This window comes from Hyaloscypha bicolor (genome assembly GCF_002865645.1).
Source record: "Hyaloscypha bicolor E unplaced genomic scaffold K444scaffold_10, whole genome shotgun sequence".
NCBI lineage: Eukaryota > Fungi > Ascomycota > Leotiomycetes > Helotiales > Hyaloscyphaceae > Hyaloscypha > Hyaloscypha bicolor.
The window spans coordinates 3,507,946-3,523,713 of record NW_020194512.1 but is presented as its reverse complement, the minus strand read 5'-3'; the positions used below and the strand labels follow the sequence as shown (position 1 = coordinate 3,523,713).

The 15,768-nt window shown below is 46.7% G+C and overlaps 5 protein-coding genes across 5 annotated transcripts; 3 read left to right on the top strand and 2 right to left on the bottom strand.

Annotated features, from left to right (window-relative positions):
* Positions 1-3,474: 3,474 nt before the first annotated feature.
* On the top strand, positions 3,475-3,798 carry K444DRAFT_623696 (uncharacterized protein; the record flags this gene model as incomplete). The annotated part of the gene is made up of 1 exon (XM_024882308.1): positions 3,475-3,798. The coding sequence occupies one exon, from the start codon at positions 3,475-3,477 to the stop codon at positions 3,796-3,798; it is 324 nt and encodes a 107-aa protein (XP_024744445.1).
* A 1,130-nt stretch (positions 3,799-4,928) lies between these two features.
* On the bottom strand, positions 4,929-6,497 carry K444DRAFT_649449 (putative zinc-type alcohol dehydrogenase-like protein C16A3.02c). The gene is made up of 2 exons (XM_024885569.1): positions 6,454-6,497; positions 4,929-6,372 (listed from the first exon to the last, which is right to left on the bottom strand). Exon 2 carries the CDS (start codon positions 6,150-6,152, stop codon positions 5,100-5,102), a length of 1,053 nt encoding a protein of 350 aa, XP_024744444.1. The 5' UTR covers positions 6,153-6,372; positions 6,454-6,497; the 3' UTR covers positions 4,929-5,099.
* A 1,583-nt stretch (positions 6,498-8,080) lies between these two features.
* K444DRAFT_17648 (S-adenosyl-L-methionine-dependent methyltransferase) lies at positions 8,081-9,397 on the top strand. Its single transcript, XM_024870777.1, has 6 exons — positions 8,081-8,229; positions 8,301-8,386; positions 8,434-8,598; positions 8,772-8,794; positions 8,850-8,908; positions 8,952-9,397. The coding sequence occupies exons 1-6, from the start codon at positions 8,171-8,173 to the stop codon at positions 9,358-9,360; spliced, it is 801 nt and encodes a 266-aa protein (XP_024744443.1). The 5' UTR covers positions 8,081-8,170; the 3' UTR covers positions 9,361-9,397.
* A 468-nt stretch (positions 9,398-9,865) lies between these two features.
* On the bottom strand, positions 9,866-11,114 carry K444DRAFT_515382 (alpha/beta-hydrolase; the record flags this gene model as incomplete). The annotated part of the gene is made up of 5 exons (XM_024873595.1): positions 9,866-10,146; positions 10,227-10,488; positions 10,550-10,668; positions 10,774-10,820; positions 10,894-11,114. Coding segments are annotated over 5 exons (930 nt in total), but the record flags the coding sequence as incomplete, so codon positions are not given.
* Positions 11,115-13,666: 2,552 nt separating this feature from the next.
* On the top strand, positions 13,667-15,767 carry K444DRAFT_658556 (uncharacterized protein). Its single transcript, XM_024886270.1, has 3 exons — positions 13,667-14,625; positions 14,680-14,767; positions 14,822-15,767. The coding sequence occupies exons 1-3, from the start codon at positions 13,982-13,984 to the stop codon at positions 15,614-15,616; spliced, it is 1,527 nt and encodes a 508-aa protein (XP_024744441.1). The 5' UTR covers positions 13,667-13,981; the 3' UTR covers positions 15,617-15,767.
* Position 15,768: the final 1 nt, after the last annotated feature.

The window sequence follows — 15,768 nt, the reverse complement described above, 5'->3', positions numbered from 1 at the left end:
GAAATATCTTCTATTCATAGGATTCTTTTAACAGCCCAGGTACGCTCCAAATCTAGCAGGGATGCTGGCGTGATCGCAATATCTTGATTAGTCCCTGCCTCCTCTCAACTAGTGAATACCCTTTCCTAATTCTATGAATAACAGTGGGTGTAATATCCGGCTGCATAGGAGCGCACGAGCGCAAGTGGTGTCGTACGTTGAATCCAACTCCCCAAGCGTCCAATTTCTATTCGTCCAATGCGTAGAATTACAAACCAGATTAACCATTCCACTACTGACCCCCAAATATGTTTCCATACACACAAAAGCACATACATCAGCACAGACTCAAACACCGGTGCCGAAACCCCCAATAATAGCAGATTAGAAGAAAAAAAGAACTCGCTTCTCATCCTCTGCATCATAGGGATAAGTATAATTCGGCTCAATTTTCCCATCCCGGTCAAAAACGTGAAGTTGGTACTCGCTCCCTTCCCCGCTCCTTCTGATACCTTACAAGAAAAGACTTGGCTCCCGTAGAAGAACGTTGGCATTTGCAGCTACTAATGTATGCACTGCATTGTTTCGTGTAGCTCCTAGCCGGGTTAGTAAGGTTGATTTGGACGGTAGCGCTGCTAGCGCCTGCTGTTGCGAGGGGCGCGGGTGTTGAGTATACCGTATTGTCGGCAGTGTGTCAAAAAAGTATTCAAGGTATTCAAGGTATTCATGAATATTCATGAATATCTTGAATAGAATATGAGTAGCGTAATTCTCAAAAAATTAGAGTAGAGTAGAATATATATTCATGAATATTCATGAATACTGGTGATTGTTGGTCACGTGACTATAGAAAATCAAGCTTTACTTAATAATTATTAAATAACTAAGGCGCCTGTTAGTGGCTCTAGCCAAACTAAGCTAAGACTTATATAATACTAGCTAAGTACTAATTTTCTATAATAATAAACTAATTATCCTCCTCGAAATCTTGTGCTTTGGTTCGCTTACCAAGCCTCGCTATCGCATAATTGAGTAGCGAGGTGGAGCTAGAGCGGAAGCGGGCGGGAGCTTTACCTAATATAGCTAGCTTTTCACGTGCTTGCTACTCAAAGTATTCATGAATATTCATGAATACCTTGATTAGAATATGAATAGAATATGAGTAGTGGGTAAATTTTGATGAATAGAATAGAGTAGTGGCCACTACTCTACTCCATTCTATTCATTTGACACACTGATTGTCGGAGTATGTGATGTTGTAAAGTTTGAATATTGGGTGCCTGCTGCAATGAGGTCTGTGGTCGGCGATAGGCGTGGAAAAGGATAAAGTGGCTTGGAGGAGAGCACGGAATGCTTCATTGTTCTGAGTTCGAAATCTGGAGAAAGGAGCCTGGAATGGACCCAGGATATTTGATTGAATACTCTGGTCTATGAGTTCTCTTATTTTGAAGGCATTGGCAAGATTTTTATCGATTTAGAAGTAAGAGCAACTCGCATTATGTCGATCGTTACACAACACCGGTTCGTAGTTCTTCGGGAATTTGCATCTCAGGCGACACAAGGAAATATGAAATCAGTTAGTAGGTTTTGTTAGAATGTGACTTCAACTAACATGACACCGAAAGCGAGAAGTTATGTCGGCGCCCGTTTTGAGGTTGAGGTGAGTTTGAGCCCTAGGATGCCGCCGTGGTTACTCAACCGACAAGCGTCCTTGTAGCGAGACCCAGACCCCAGTCCTACCCGTGTTACAAGATTCGTGCACTCCGAAGCACATGAACAAGTTCCCTTCATTGGGTGGGTGAATCGGCTTGTGCTCCTTTCTTACGTGATAGTATAATCAAGTCTCGACTATCAAACGTAAGATCTTACTACCTGAGCGTCAGTAGTGTCACATCTAAATACCGAGAGCGCCGGCTCTTGATTTCACCCTCTAACCATTTCCAAGTTCTAATATTATCTGTAATGTATAATACGGGCTCTGGTCCAGCAGTGTCCACCTTGCAATGTAGACTGTCGGCCTGAAGAGAAGAATATCTAAGTCAAAATTTAAAACCCGGAATGGCACAGCGTACATGGATGAAGTTTTTACCCACCGTAAATGGAGACTGAGATAAGAGAAAAGGGCTACATCAAACTCTGGAAGCCATCACCCAAGGCTGACGCCAAGTCACGCGGCAGAAACCTACTAGGCCGACTTCACAACACGAAGCAGCTACTAGACGTAACCAATTGTGCTTAACTCTTTTAAGGTAAAGACGACATTGAGGAATGTTAGGGTTTCGCCTGACGCCATGAAGGAAGGCTGTAGCCTCACATTCAGTGGGTTTAGCCTTCCAGGGGGATTGTTTCGGGGGTCTAAGTATGGCTGGAAAAATAGTTGTTCAACTGCAGCCACCAAATATTCGTGGCGTTTGGGGTGTTTCATTTCCATTAGACTTACTTGGGCGTCAGTGTAAAACAACAACGACCGCGCTGCATTATGCATTGCCGACCAAGGGCGCCAATTCAGAATTCGGACCCGTTAACAAGCAAGCCGGCTTATCAGCCAGCTTATAAGCCAAAGTCATAAGCCAGTCGGTTAATAGCTAGGATGTGACTAAATCAGTTAGCTGAGATTTTCTAGCTTATAAGCAACTTATAAGCTAGTTTAGGACTTCTTACCTAAGAAAATAATACAAATTAGCTAAAATTTTAGATTAACTCAAGCTTTCACGTAATAAATAAAGAGGAAGTATAAATTAAATTAAAGTATAATATAAACGTAAAGACTTATACAGCTAAGAAAAGTATGAGAAGGCTTATAATATTAGATTAATTTAAATATAAACTTAATTTTAGACCTCTCTATATACTTGAGTTTTTTGTGTAATAAATTATATATAAATTTTAGCTAGTTAGCAGCTTATTAGCTCTTAAATTAAGTTGATTAGCTGGCAGGTAGGTAATAAGCTAAATAGCTAGGAAATATCTTTAGCTGATGAGTGACTGAACCGTCTTATTGACCAGCCTGTCAGAATTGTTACCAACAGGGCTGGCAATATCCAGAGGCATATTACCACTTTATGTGTCTGAACTTTGCTTGTGCTTCCTCGCTCATCTCACACAAGCTTTGGGCGCTGAAACACAGCACATTGTTGCTTCCATATTAGCCTGAATGTATTGAGAACCACAAGCCGTCCGCCAAATGCCGAAAATATGTCCATCCAGGCTGTGTTAGTAATTTCCCTTGGGAGTAGTACACAAGTTTACACCCGCTTCGACATGGCCTGCACGGTTCCAAGCACCCCTATCAACTTCATGTCTTCTCCAGACATCCGTGGTACACTTGATATCCTCTGGAGTTGTCTGTTCACTATCATCGCATGTACTTGAACTATTCAACATCTCAATATTCCCGAAGAGCGAAACAATCTGTCAGAGAAAATGGAGCACCGCCGATACAGGTTTCTAGTTCGCAAAATGGAGCCTCGCTTCCTTTCTTGACTTTGGTACAACATGAGAAACGGGGCGGGAGAGTTTTGGTCGGACTTTGTGTGGGGTGTCGGGCCCCTTTGGACGAATCTCAAGTGGATGCTTTTTACAACCTTGGCAGCAGAATTCATCCTTGGAAAGGCCATAGGAGACTTCGTTGCCGTGTGGAATTTACAGCAGGAGATGGAACAATATGTCATCGAATATACTGTTGAATGGGGCCTTGGCCATGGATTCTTCGCACTTATGGGAGTTCTGAGGCTCTCGCCCTCGAACAAACCAAGCACAAAACAAAACAATTATTCCCTCCTCCTAGTACACGAAGGATCTGGAACTAGAGAAAAATAGACATAGCCGACAGGTCCCGGGTATAGAGAATGAAATAGAGGATCAACAGCGCCGGCAGTCTCTGAGTCGAGAAAACGAAGGCCGTCCTCCCGCCCCGACCAGTTTCCAGCTACAAAATAGATAGACAGGATAATATTGACTCTTATATTCTTTCCGGGCTGACCATCATTGAGTTCCATGAGTCTGGATCAATCGAGAGACTACGTGGAATCACGACGGGAGAAATTCCCAATAAAGGCCAGAGTAACATATTCGTCGGGGTAGTGGCAGCCGTTTAGGTATTATGGATGGCGGTGCAAGTCGTCGTTCGAGGCGTCAAGTTTCGGCCATTTATCAGCTGGGGCTGATGGCGGCTGCGTTCTCGCTATGCGCCATTATCACGTAACTCTTCTTACTTTAGAAGCCTCGGTGTGTTCAAACTCCAGAGCGACCAAACAAAATCAAGACAAACAAAATCAACGCCTGCTTGTTAAAGCGACGTGGGATTGCTTAATGGATTCCTTTATCCCTACACTAGAAATCCGGTCTATAAAGAACCCACCGAGAGCCAGAGTTGCGAACAACGTTATCGAGGTTGGCGACCAGCAAGCCCAGGTTTTAGGTATGGCTCCAAGGAGTGCGGCTTTCGAAGCAATTCATATTACAGGATGGAATCTGAGCTTTCTAGCCTCAATTCACCGAGAACTATGGCATATTTCAAGCATCCTCACGACATGTTTGTTACCAATTGCTTGTCTTCCACTCATCTTCAATTCCGTCTTCCCGCGCTTTGTCAGTAGACACATTGCACGTTTATGAGACAAAAAGAGGACTATCAATGCCTGGGGATTTATATCGGTCTACTTTACCTAGTTACGTGGCTGGTTCTCCTGGCGGAGACCTTCAGGACATTGATGTTTCTTCCACCGGATGCATTTGTTCCAACTTGGGTTTTCAACATACCAGATGTGAGCAGAATGTCAGGGATGAGGCCAAGCTCTCAAAAGAGGTTCTCATCTTTAAGCTTTGATTTTCACCTCTCTGTGGCATTTGATGAGCTTCTCTGATCGATGGACAGGAGTTTGGAGAAGACATATGAGAACATGCACTTTGGTGGAAACGATACTCAAGATCATTATCTCATGCTTGGAGGAAGGATGATAAATTATGGCTCAGCCTCGAAACTTAACTCGTCAAATTGTTCTAACTTTACAGTTTTGAAGCTTCTCAAATTGCTGCCTCTTTTGAAGGTATCACCAAGTAATCTTATAACTCTTTGGCAAGATTAATTTTGTCCAAGAGATCCCTGCTAAATCCCAAAATTACTTCGCCCACTCGTTCCTATACGTCTCAGAAGCAACATCAACCACAATCTTCCCTCTCGCCCTCCCAGTCTTCAGCTTCGCAAAGGCGTTCGGTGCCTCCTCAAATGGAAACTTTTCGCCAATCACGGCTTTAACCTTCCCCTCCTTCATCCACGTCCCAATCTGCTTCAGGTCCTCAATTTTTGCTGCTGGCCAAAATCCAGAATAGCTCCTCTTCCCGCCTCCCAAGAACCCCGGAAGACTCTTCGCCTTGAATCTCTCAGCCGCAGAACCTACTCCCGGCCCGCTACCCACCATCACATACCCTGCCTCTGGCTTGGTAAACTCTTGACAATGCCAGTAAAACTCCATAGTTGTCCCCACATTATCAACCACATGATCGAACTTGACTTGACTAGCCTTCAAAGCTTCCACCACGCTGCCTTTCTTGTAATCTATAACCTCGTCTGCCCCAAGATTTCGACATAATTCCACATTTGCAGTCGAGCACGAAGTCGCCACATAACAGCCCACCGCCTTCGCGATCTGAATTCCGAACACACCACAACCGCCCGAGCCACCATTGATGAATACACTATCGCCTTTCTTGACATGCGGTACAATGGATTGGTAGGCCGTGACGCCAGCAATACCGATACTCGCAGCGTCGACTGGGTCCACGCCTTCCGGAAGTGCCGCCGAAGTTCCGGCTTCCACGAGGGAAAACTCTCCCAGAGCACCATTTGTCCAGGGTTTTTTCCCTACTAGCCCGTAGATGAGCTGTCCTGGTTTCAACGTTGACCCGGCTGCGGGCGTAACGATACAGCCAGCGAAGTCGACACCCGGAGTCGCTACTCTTGGGTAGAGTAACCGGCGCATGATTGCAACCTCGGCGATTTTGTAGTCGGCGGGGTTTAGTGCGGTGGCGATTATTTGTACTAGGTGTTGGGACCCTTTCGCGACGGGAAGTACTGCTGAGGGGTTGAGTTTGAGGTTCTTTTCGAGCCCGCCAGAGGTGGTCGTGTGTTGCCATGCCTTCATAGTCAGGGGAGGAAAGGTTTTGGTGGCCATTGCCGTTTGGGCCCGCTCCAAGTTTTATGATGAAGTGTTGCTGCTTAGAGATTCAATAGCGTGGAATTCGAGTCAGCGGTTCCGTTCGATGGATTGGTCTGCCCTTATGTGTGCTTTCATCGAGCCAACGGACAAACAAAAAGACCGAACGATTTGGGCGATGCTATCAGTTTCGCGTTGGCGTTTCAAACATGGAAAACATGACGCAGGGTGGGGCTGCCTGGAAGGAGTATGATAGCCGGTTAGCGAGAAAGTTCTTTCTCATGTGAAATTGTATGTGCGGTTGAAATAAATGGCGCACCTGCATTTGGCTATGAAGAAGTCTGTTGCAAAGGGAGACATAAATCGGTAAAGAGTATTCAGGAAGTAGTCGATGTTGAAAAATATTAAGAACTGACAGAATGTTTGACCTCGCAAAAATAAGGTTCGGCCGTGGAATGCCGAGTTTAGCGAATGCGAAGCTCCAATCATCCCCTGGGGAAGACCAAAAATCGCCCCACTAAATGCCATAGGCGCGGCCGATCTTAAGGTGGACCATCCTATGTTGAGGCTTCAACATGTAAATTATTATAATACGAAATTTGCCATATACTAGTATATCTTGCTGACACGAAATAAGTCTTCCCAACTCGGAATTATAGTATGTATCATGCATTGAGGGGGCAACACAAAAGTTCGTCTCCTGAATTAAGCGAAATACAAAAAGGAGGGAGGGGTTCGCTAACAGCATTCCCAAAGTATACTAAAGTATGTACATATCTCAGTTGATTCTTTCAAAGAATACTCTATTGGTTTTCCCCAGCTACCGCGAATGCGCAGCATGCTCCTCAACTGTCGAAGTGTGCCCGCAGCGACCCTCATTCAATACCTTCTTTGCTTTTCCCGCCCCCATCCCGGCCCATGTCTCAGCGGCTCGAGGGGTGATGAAATGATATAGATCCTGACGATAAAATGAAGGAGCTCCGGCCGGCAGGCTACCCTTTCTGTTTAAGAATTATGTCCCTGTTACCTTCTTGTTTCCCGAGATAAATAACTACTTATTATAAAGGGGTAAATAATTATCTAAATATAGGGAGTAAAAGCAAGTATAAATAGCCAAGGAGCTAAAATACTAAGCTAGCTAAAGGGACTAGCTTTACACCGTTGGTTTGGATCACGTGCCGACATCCACGTGATCCCTCCTATACTCTCTATCCCAAGCTCTAGTGCTTGTTTTAACAGTAGAAGGTATAGTAGCAAATGCTTATAGTACTTGAAAAGCCGTGAGTGAAAAAGATTAAACCTTTGCAAGTCTTTGGGCCGCCGCGATATCCTTGGTGAAAGAGGGGCGGATCGTCTAGTTTCGGTGCTGCTGTCCGGGAGGGGTAACAGCTTCGGGCCGACCAAAACTACTAGTCGCCGAGGCCGCCGTGCCCGTTCTTCATCTCCACATTCCGTGTTATTATTATTATTATTATCGCTCAATTGGACCTTTGCAGACTTCAGTGCGTCCCTTGAAACACTGTAGGTGATAAAGCTCAAACGCGCAAACTCCTAACAACCAAATTTCATGACTCAAAGATAATCTCTTTCGGGTGCCGAAACAAAACAAAGAATGGGTTGCTTCGCAAAAGTAGGGCTCGCGGTGGGCACCGAGAGTGTGTCCAATTCCACCCCGCCACGAATCTAATTTACGTCGCACCCCTCGAATATATGTAGAATATCATCAGTTTCTTACCAAAAAAAGGTGCATTAAATTCGAATAACTTTTGATCGAGTTTTCAGAGATCGGGGGTTTTCGGTGGGTGCTCGTGGGCAACCTTACCTGGTAGGCCTGTTACAGCGCAGGTTCCCCAGCCCCCCGACGCTACTCGTTACTAGCCTTGTTAAAAGGCCTGTGCCGATTCTTCTGCGTCATTTTGCTCTCCGCTTTTCTTAAAAGTTAGGTAGTGTGCAGAGTTCTTCTATTATCTCTGTAGCAGCTGGGTGATCACGAACGAGTGCAAGAGGGATTTTCTACTATTCATGATCACAGAAGAATGGCAGCAGCTAATTACCAAGATGACGACTTCAGCGATCCCGGTTATGGAGGCTCACTGTCTGCCCCTCTTTTCCTTCCCCCGCCCAGGCGGGCTGCAAATCTTGCCCTCACACCCTAACAATCTCCAGATCCGACACCACTACGATCGAATCCGCCGCGCTCAACTATCCCTTTGAATATGGGCGCCGCTACCACGCGTACATGGCTGAAAAACGTTCGTTATAAAATAAGTTCGCCCGAGTGCACGACTGACGAACAAAGGGTATGGGCTTCCGAACGATATCGCGCAACAAGATCGCCTTTTGAGGCATCATGACTTGATCAAGACCCGTCTTGGTGGTAGGCTGATACTAGCCCCCATCCAGGAGCATCCGCAGCGGATATTGGATCTGGGGACAGGGATTGGGCTGTGGGCAATCGAGATGGGTAAGAGTGCTTCTTTGATAGATTGGAATCCCTAATTATCTCTCTTTCAATGCACACAGTTTTAGTATATCCGAACCCCTTTTTCCTTCTGTTCCATCGCCGTTGATTCTAGAAGGAGTTTTCATTTGGATGAGAGTAAATTATGGCTTGTTAACTTTATTTTCGTGGTATAGCAGATAAATATCCATCAGCAGAGGTAAGCGGGCCCTTCAACAAGTCTCGGCAGCGCCTTAGTTTATCCGCATTTCTAGGTAACTGGACTAGATCTCAGCCCACCGGAACTGGGTGAGAGTTTTCACAACGAATTCGAGTACATCCCCACCCCCATCTCACCGAAAGCTAACATCGCCCAGTCCTGTCAATGTACGCTACATCGTCGACGACTTCGAGAAAGACTGGGTCGATGCCAACATCGATCTAGTCTTTGGGCGCTTCCTCGCTGGTTCTGTTGAAGACTGGCCGCGTCTGATACAGCAGTCATACAACAATTTAAAGCCCGGCGGTTGGGTGGAGTTTCAAGACTGGGATACCATGATTTATTCAACAGCACTGCCGGCAGAAGATTTTGAGAGGTCGGAATTGTGGACCTTTCACAGGGATACTGTGGCGCTGCAAGAGAGCAGGGGGAGGAATATGCGGCCGGGTCCTGAACTAGAGAAGTGGATTAGGCAATCAGGATTCGAGAATATTCGGGCTGAGAAGTTCTCCCTACCGTTGGGCCCTTGGGTTCAAGACGATAAATTAGAGGTAAGTTGTATTTGAATGTCGGTTTGTGGTGGGTGAGCGAGCTGTCTACTAATGCAAGAGACGAACATAGAAAAAAGTTGGGTACAAGAATCTCTTGCAAATGCTTGAAGATATTTCCGGACTCGGCATGACTTTGGTGTGGGGAGGGAAAGCGAGCCGGGATCAGGTGGAGTTGAGGCTGGTGGATGTGAGAAAAGATATGTGCAATTGCGCTCACTTCAAAGCGCAGTATGACTAGTAAGTGGGGCACACTCCGCCTGCATTTTCGGCTACATCTAGAGGGTGAAATTGTGCGATGGCTAACAGTGTTACTTGTAGTTACGTCGTGTATGGCCAGAAGCCGCTTTAAGATAAAACGACGGAAGAATAATTTCAAATGGAATCGTGAATGGACTAAATTGATTTCCGGAAAGCGGCGAACAGGAGTCTGCCATTTATCTTAAGAGTAACGGTACGAATAGCTAACGAGTGTTGTTGTGCGCTATTTCGTAGATTCTGCGTAATTTATCTCTAATCTTCTTCAGGACTCTAGGACTAACTCCTGTATCTTCTGTACAAGAATATCTAGGTATTCCGCACTAGCCTTCAGTGTGGGGACAATAAAGAAGCAGTGAGGATACCCTTCATAAACTTTCAATTCCACGTGAGCTCCCTGGGCCTCCATCTCATCCCTCAGCATCAAAAGTTCGTCGTGCGTTGGATCTTTCCCGCATGCAACCAGATATGTCCGCGGCAGCTTCCCCAGGTTTGGGTGAAGGAGCACGGAGAAAAGCGGGTCAGTAGGCGGGGCTCCATAGGCTTCTATTTCAACGTTAGCAAACCAAATGCAATGCTAATCGCTCCACGCTCCCCCTGGAGGCCAGAAATCGAAAACGACCTACCAAAGCAAGTCTGCATACATGTCCGATCTAAAAATGCGGAGTCAAGAAACAGTTCCGGATGCCACGCTTCCCGATATTTATCAGGGATAGCAGACGGCTCACAGGAACTGGTGCAGGACGCCAAGACTGCCTTTGGAACCGAAGAGCCTGGTATGGAAGACAGCTTCAGTGCAGTTGCGAGGGCGAGGTTCCCACCTGCGGAGCCGCCGGTTGCGTAGGCCAGCTTGGGGGATGCGGAATAAGTCGATGCGTTTTGAGTCATCTGGATACGGAGCAATGAGATCGGTTACAGGGAAATACAAATTATAGGAGATAGAACTAACCCATTGGAAGGCTAGGATGCAGTCATTGAGGCTGGCGGGAAAAGGGTGCTCGGGAGCAAGCCGGTATTCGGGGCAGACGAGAACGGTAGGGGTGTGTTGTGTCAGGTAGCGGCACATATCTTGGACCTGCGTCAGCAATATTCAAGACTCTATCTATACCAACTTATGGCGTAGGAGCATGGCTGGGGACGAATAAACAAGATATTGGCTGAACCATGACGCACGGTCTTCATAATCGACTCCGCCAGCCACCCAGCCGCCGCTATGCAAACTACTCGAGGTGAGCGACCAAATCATTGCGGCCCCTTTCGATTTTCCTGACTTGTAGAAGGATGGGTACCTACTATAACCCAATCGGCAACATAACTTCACTCTTCACTGTGGGATAGTAGATTCGGACCTTCAAGTCACTATCTGGTAGCTGGAGGTCAATTTTTGAAACTGCATTGTTGGGCGGAGGGAGCATGGCTTTCATGTTGTCGAATAGCCCGAGGAACTGGGCACGGATGGAGGGGATATCTCCCGTGAGCTTGAAGCGGCCGCCGGTCAGCTGCTCGAACTGGACCACGAAGGAAGGTTAGCCTCTCTGGTCAAGGGCAGTTCTCAAGGATTGTTATCTAGATGGGCTAGAGAGGATGGAATTAATCGGCATCATAAGGTTCATACCTGAAGCCATTCTTCTGCGTACGAGTACGGCAAAACTTCAGCAGCCATATTATTAGAGACGATATTACTTTGGACTATGAGAGAGGTTGATACCAAGTTCCACCTTTAGTCGTCTTAAGTGATTGAAAAGTTTTAGAGAGCCATCGCCTTCTTGCGGGGTAATCTAATATCCTCGGCGTTCGGAACTTACCATCTAGTTCTAAGGTTAACGGGCACAAGTAAGACGACCCCCCACCCCTCGGTGTCGATTAGAGGTGTCGATGGCAGAATCTTTTCTCGCTTAGCGCTTGGCATCCCCCCCTCCCCCACCATACTCCCCCCTCACCCCCCAAATATCGAATAGGAGTATTAATAGATTTTAGAGTTTTAATAATGCCTAATTCGTCTTATATATCCTTAAGCCTTTCTCTCAAATTAGATTTCTTAATATAAGTATAAGAAAGTTTACTTCGTATATATCAGAGCTCTCTCTAGTTTTGGAGCGTGAGATAGGCGAGGCAATTATTGCGCATGAGGCAAAAGTTCCAGGTACGTAATCGCTAAATTTTCAGGCTCTCTTAAGGTCGACCCCCCATCGACGCCCCTAATCGACACCCCTAATCGACACCCCTAATCGACACCCCAAATTATTACCCCTAATTGATACCCGGGGAGGTATTATTTTATATTTTCCTATTTTACTACTATCCCCCCCCCTAAATGATTACAGTGGGCCCTTGGGTAACGCCACTCTGAAACCTCGTTTATATCCCCGAGTTAGGGAATATCAGGTGCTTATGAGAAGTGCTATTCGCTGAAGACCCTTGAGATGGCCAGTGCTTGGGTGGTTTTACTTTTTCCCAGGGTTACGTTGTAGCAGGTGACCTATTCAGCTCGCCCTGTGAGGGGTTAGCGTGGCTAGCGGGAGGAGAAAAAAATGGCCGATTTTGACAAATTCAGCGGACACCAGAAAATTAGTATTTACTAGACAGCAAATTAACTTCTTTCTCTTTACGACTTCTTACGGTCATACCAGATCTCGCAAGTCCTATATACGTCTTTTGCACCTTTAATTGACTTGTATTGTCTCGAAAAGAGGGCAGGAAGTTGAGGTTTTGGTGTTGGCACAGGGGCCAATTTCGGCCGCTTACCCTCCGTATTTCTCCTACGCAGAGCGTGGCCCCAAGCGAAGCGCTAGACTTGGACGATTATGTAAGGAACCTGGCCAAACGTAGTTTCTTAGAAATGAAGTCCTCTAGACCCTACCTCTCCTCCAGGCAAAATCAATCGACCGGGCACCAACCTGCACTTATGCATTTTGTGTCACGTGCCTTTATCGCTTAAGCGATAAGGAACTTCCACCTCTCCTTCTTTCCGTCGTCCCCCCCCTCCTATCTCTTCCCCGGCCCGTTCTCTCACCCAACACATAAAGCTTCAATTCTCATCACTAGTCGAAGACGCTCAGTTAGTTTCTCAGCTCGCAAAAGAGCTGAGCTGCTTGATGCTATCCATGGCACCCAAGAGCTCATTTTGGTCACCGAGTAGGTCCACACCAAACAGCAGCGCTGAGCAAGCAACCGGTGCCGGGATTCGTTCTCCGGTCAACAACTCCGCTCCTCTGGGCAACAGCAATGCAGCTTTTACCAGGCGGGATGACAGAAGAGGGGTAATGTGTACCTCTCGCTCGCATTACAGCAACTTTTTTTGTTCTTGTTGTGAGGCACCTCGCTACTTGCTCAGACTCGCAGCACCATTTGCCACTAGCAAACCGCCCGCCCACGCCCAAGAACCGATTGTGTCGGAGTTTCCTTGTCGCCCCCTTGATCTGTTTTTGCAGACATGGTATGTGAAACGGCCGGTGCAGGATCCGAACCGAATGGATCGTTAACGAAGTCTCCGAAGGAGAAGGCCGGGAGTGAAAGATGGATTCCATCGCCTCAGTTCGCTATCTTCAGTGGGGCATAACCGTCGACCAGCGTGAAGGTGCCAGTAAACCACCCCAGAGACGGGAATCTGAGGCTGGATAAACTCACGCTTGCATTATAGTATGATTTTGCAATCATATGTAATCGTTTCGAGATAAATACATAAACGACAACTTTTATTGCTCCAGAGCACGCACCGCCATGATTATGAATGGGAACACGAACATTCACCATCCAGTGAGCATTCACTACAACACAGGCCTCTTTAGCCGGCAGCGCCAAATTGCCAAAGTTGATCGGATGCCCGGGGAGCCCCCACCCTGCTGAGAAAATGAGGCTGACGATATGCAGTTGTACCGAAACGACTGCTTCCATATGCATAAGTTGCCAGTCGTTGCGTAGCGAACCTCAAGACAGCCTGCCACGTGGACCTGTTGGCGCACCTATTTCCCAACGAACTTAGGATTGCTAGAGTTGCATCACAGGCACGTGCTAGTGTAGTGCACATCACGATCGATGGGGCACTTTCGCGCCAATCCCCCATCCCCACGAGTTGATGTGGCTGCTGCTCCTGCCACACTAACCGGACGACCGTTTCAGTGATGGTGGGCAGAGCAGACAAGCTCGGACAACAACTGGCCTGAGGCTTATTCCCAATAATTGTGAGGCTGACTCAAATAGTTCGCTCGCTGGAGTCTCTCTTTTGGTCGACTATCAGGCAAAATGCGCACATGCCTGTCTGTCTCTTCTCTGTTAAACAAAGGGACTCCTCATTGAATTTCGTGTTATATGGCAGTATCACAAGACCTTGATCATCTCAACTTGATACAAACCCGTTAATAAGGATCATATAAATCTCAAAATGGCAGCCAATTCCTCCCAAGTCGTGGAAGCCTTTATCACTGCTGTGCGGAACCTCGCTTCAGATGACAACTACAAGACAATTGAAGGCACATTTGATGAAATTCCCCGATTGGAAAGACTGATTAAATCCAAAGACGACGAACTGGATCGTGTCAAAAGAGAGGTTACTGACCTCAAATCCAAACATGAGGGCCGCCTACAACAAGAGCTGGAACTGTACCGGACACAGCGCAACAAGCAAGAAGAGGAGAAAACCAAGTTGTCCGGCAATATCTCCACTTTGACAGCAACTATCAAGGAGAGAGACAAGGTTGTGGCAAGGCTTAGTCAAGCACAGAGCGGACCTCGGGGACAACTTGATCTGGTCAAGAAGTCTTTGGAGGAGGAGAAGGTGAAGGTGACAAATGCCAATGCGGAAATATCAGAGCTACAAAAAAATATAAAAGCAAAGGATATCGAGATCGATAATCAGAAGGATCGTCTCAGAGACTCGGACACTCAAGCTTCAAAGACCAACAACCAACTCCAAGCTCTCCGAGAGGATAATGCCACTCTACGGCAAAGCTTACAAGCAACACGGGCAAGACTTAGCGAACTCAATGGCTTTGCAAAGGAGTTACATGAAAATGACGCGGAAGTATGGTAGGCTATTCCTTCTCCTATTCGACAATTGGACCAAATTGACCGTATTATAAGGATTATTCGACTGGACGCAATGTGGGAATCTGCTCGCCAATTGGTGACATCACACTTGAAAGAGGATGTCCCAGAAAGTAGCCTTGTAGTAAGTTCGTCTCGCCATGTTATGGAGGTTCTCGCTAAGGACTGAACAACGCAGAGTCTGGACCGTTGGAAGAAGTTTAGAGAGTCTCAAGTTCTTGATCGTCTTCCTCTTCCGCGGTCCAATACGCTAGCAGCAAAGCGAATGCGTATTGTAGCATTGCTGGTAATCCTCGCAAGGTGGATTAACGATCTCATATTCCAACCGATCTATATCCTGGACGATGAGGATGACGAGGTCCGGCTACTTCTAATTCATATGGCAGTAGAAAATAGCAAGAAGGAATCATTTTTCCGCGCTCTCCTACTCTCTATAGACCCTGAAGAACACGAAAAAAAGGCTTTGAAGAGGGTCGAGCAAGTTGTCAGGGAAGTTGTTTGGTATGTTCAGGATATGCTCTCTGACATCAAACGCGAAAGCTTCAAGTCTAGCCTAGAGCAGGTGGTACAGCAAGCTTGCGACGCTTGGAAGATCGCGCAGCGCTCCAGAAAAAAGTTCGAGCCCTATTTTGACCTAATCCCGTCTGACAGCCGGGAATGGCAGCCACTCAGATTCGAGAAGAGTGGTGCCGGTGCTGGAGAACAAGACTCGACGACGCCTTCCGACGGAGATGAGGAGCTGCTTGTGGTTTTCCCTCGCATCTATTCTATAGAGGGTGGCCCTCCAGATCCAATCACTAACGGAGTCGTGCTAATGAAGTCGCAATCAATAGCGGCGAAGGCGGAGATAGAGAGGAGGAAGTCATCGAGTCCCACAGTGGGAAAGACGATGTCAAGGTCGAGGCCAAACAAACCGCGGACTCAGTCCATTTCCTTGAATGCCGGCAATGGGGTTTTATCTCAACCAACCTAGTCAAGCCTAAATTGAGATGGTTCAAGCGGGAGCTAAACCTCTTGGCAGCATAACATCGAATGTCTTGAGACGGGTTCGTGTCACGAAGATAGAGCACAAGACACATGTCAAATTGATGCGCATATAAATCTTTAATGAAACTCAAAAATATG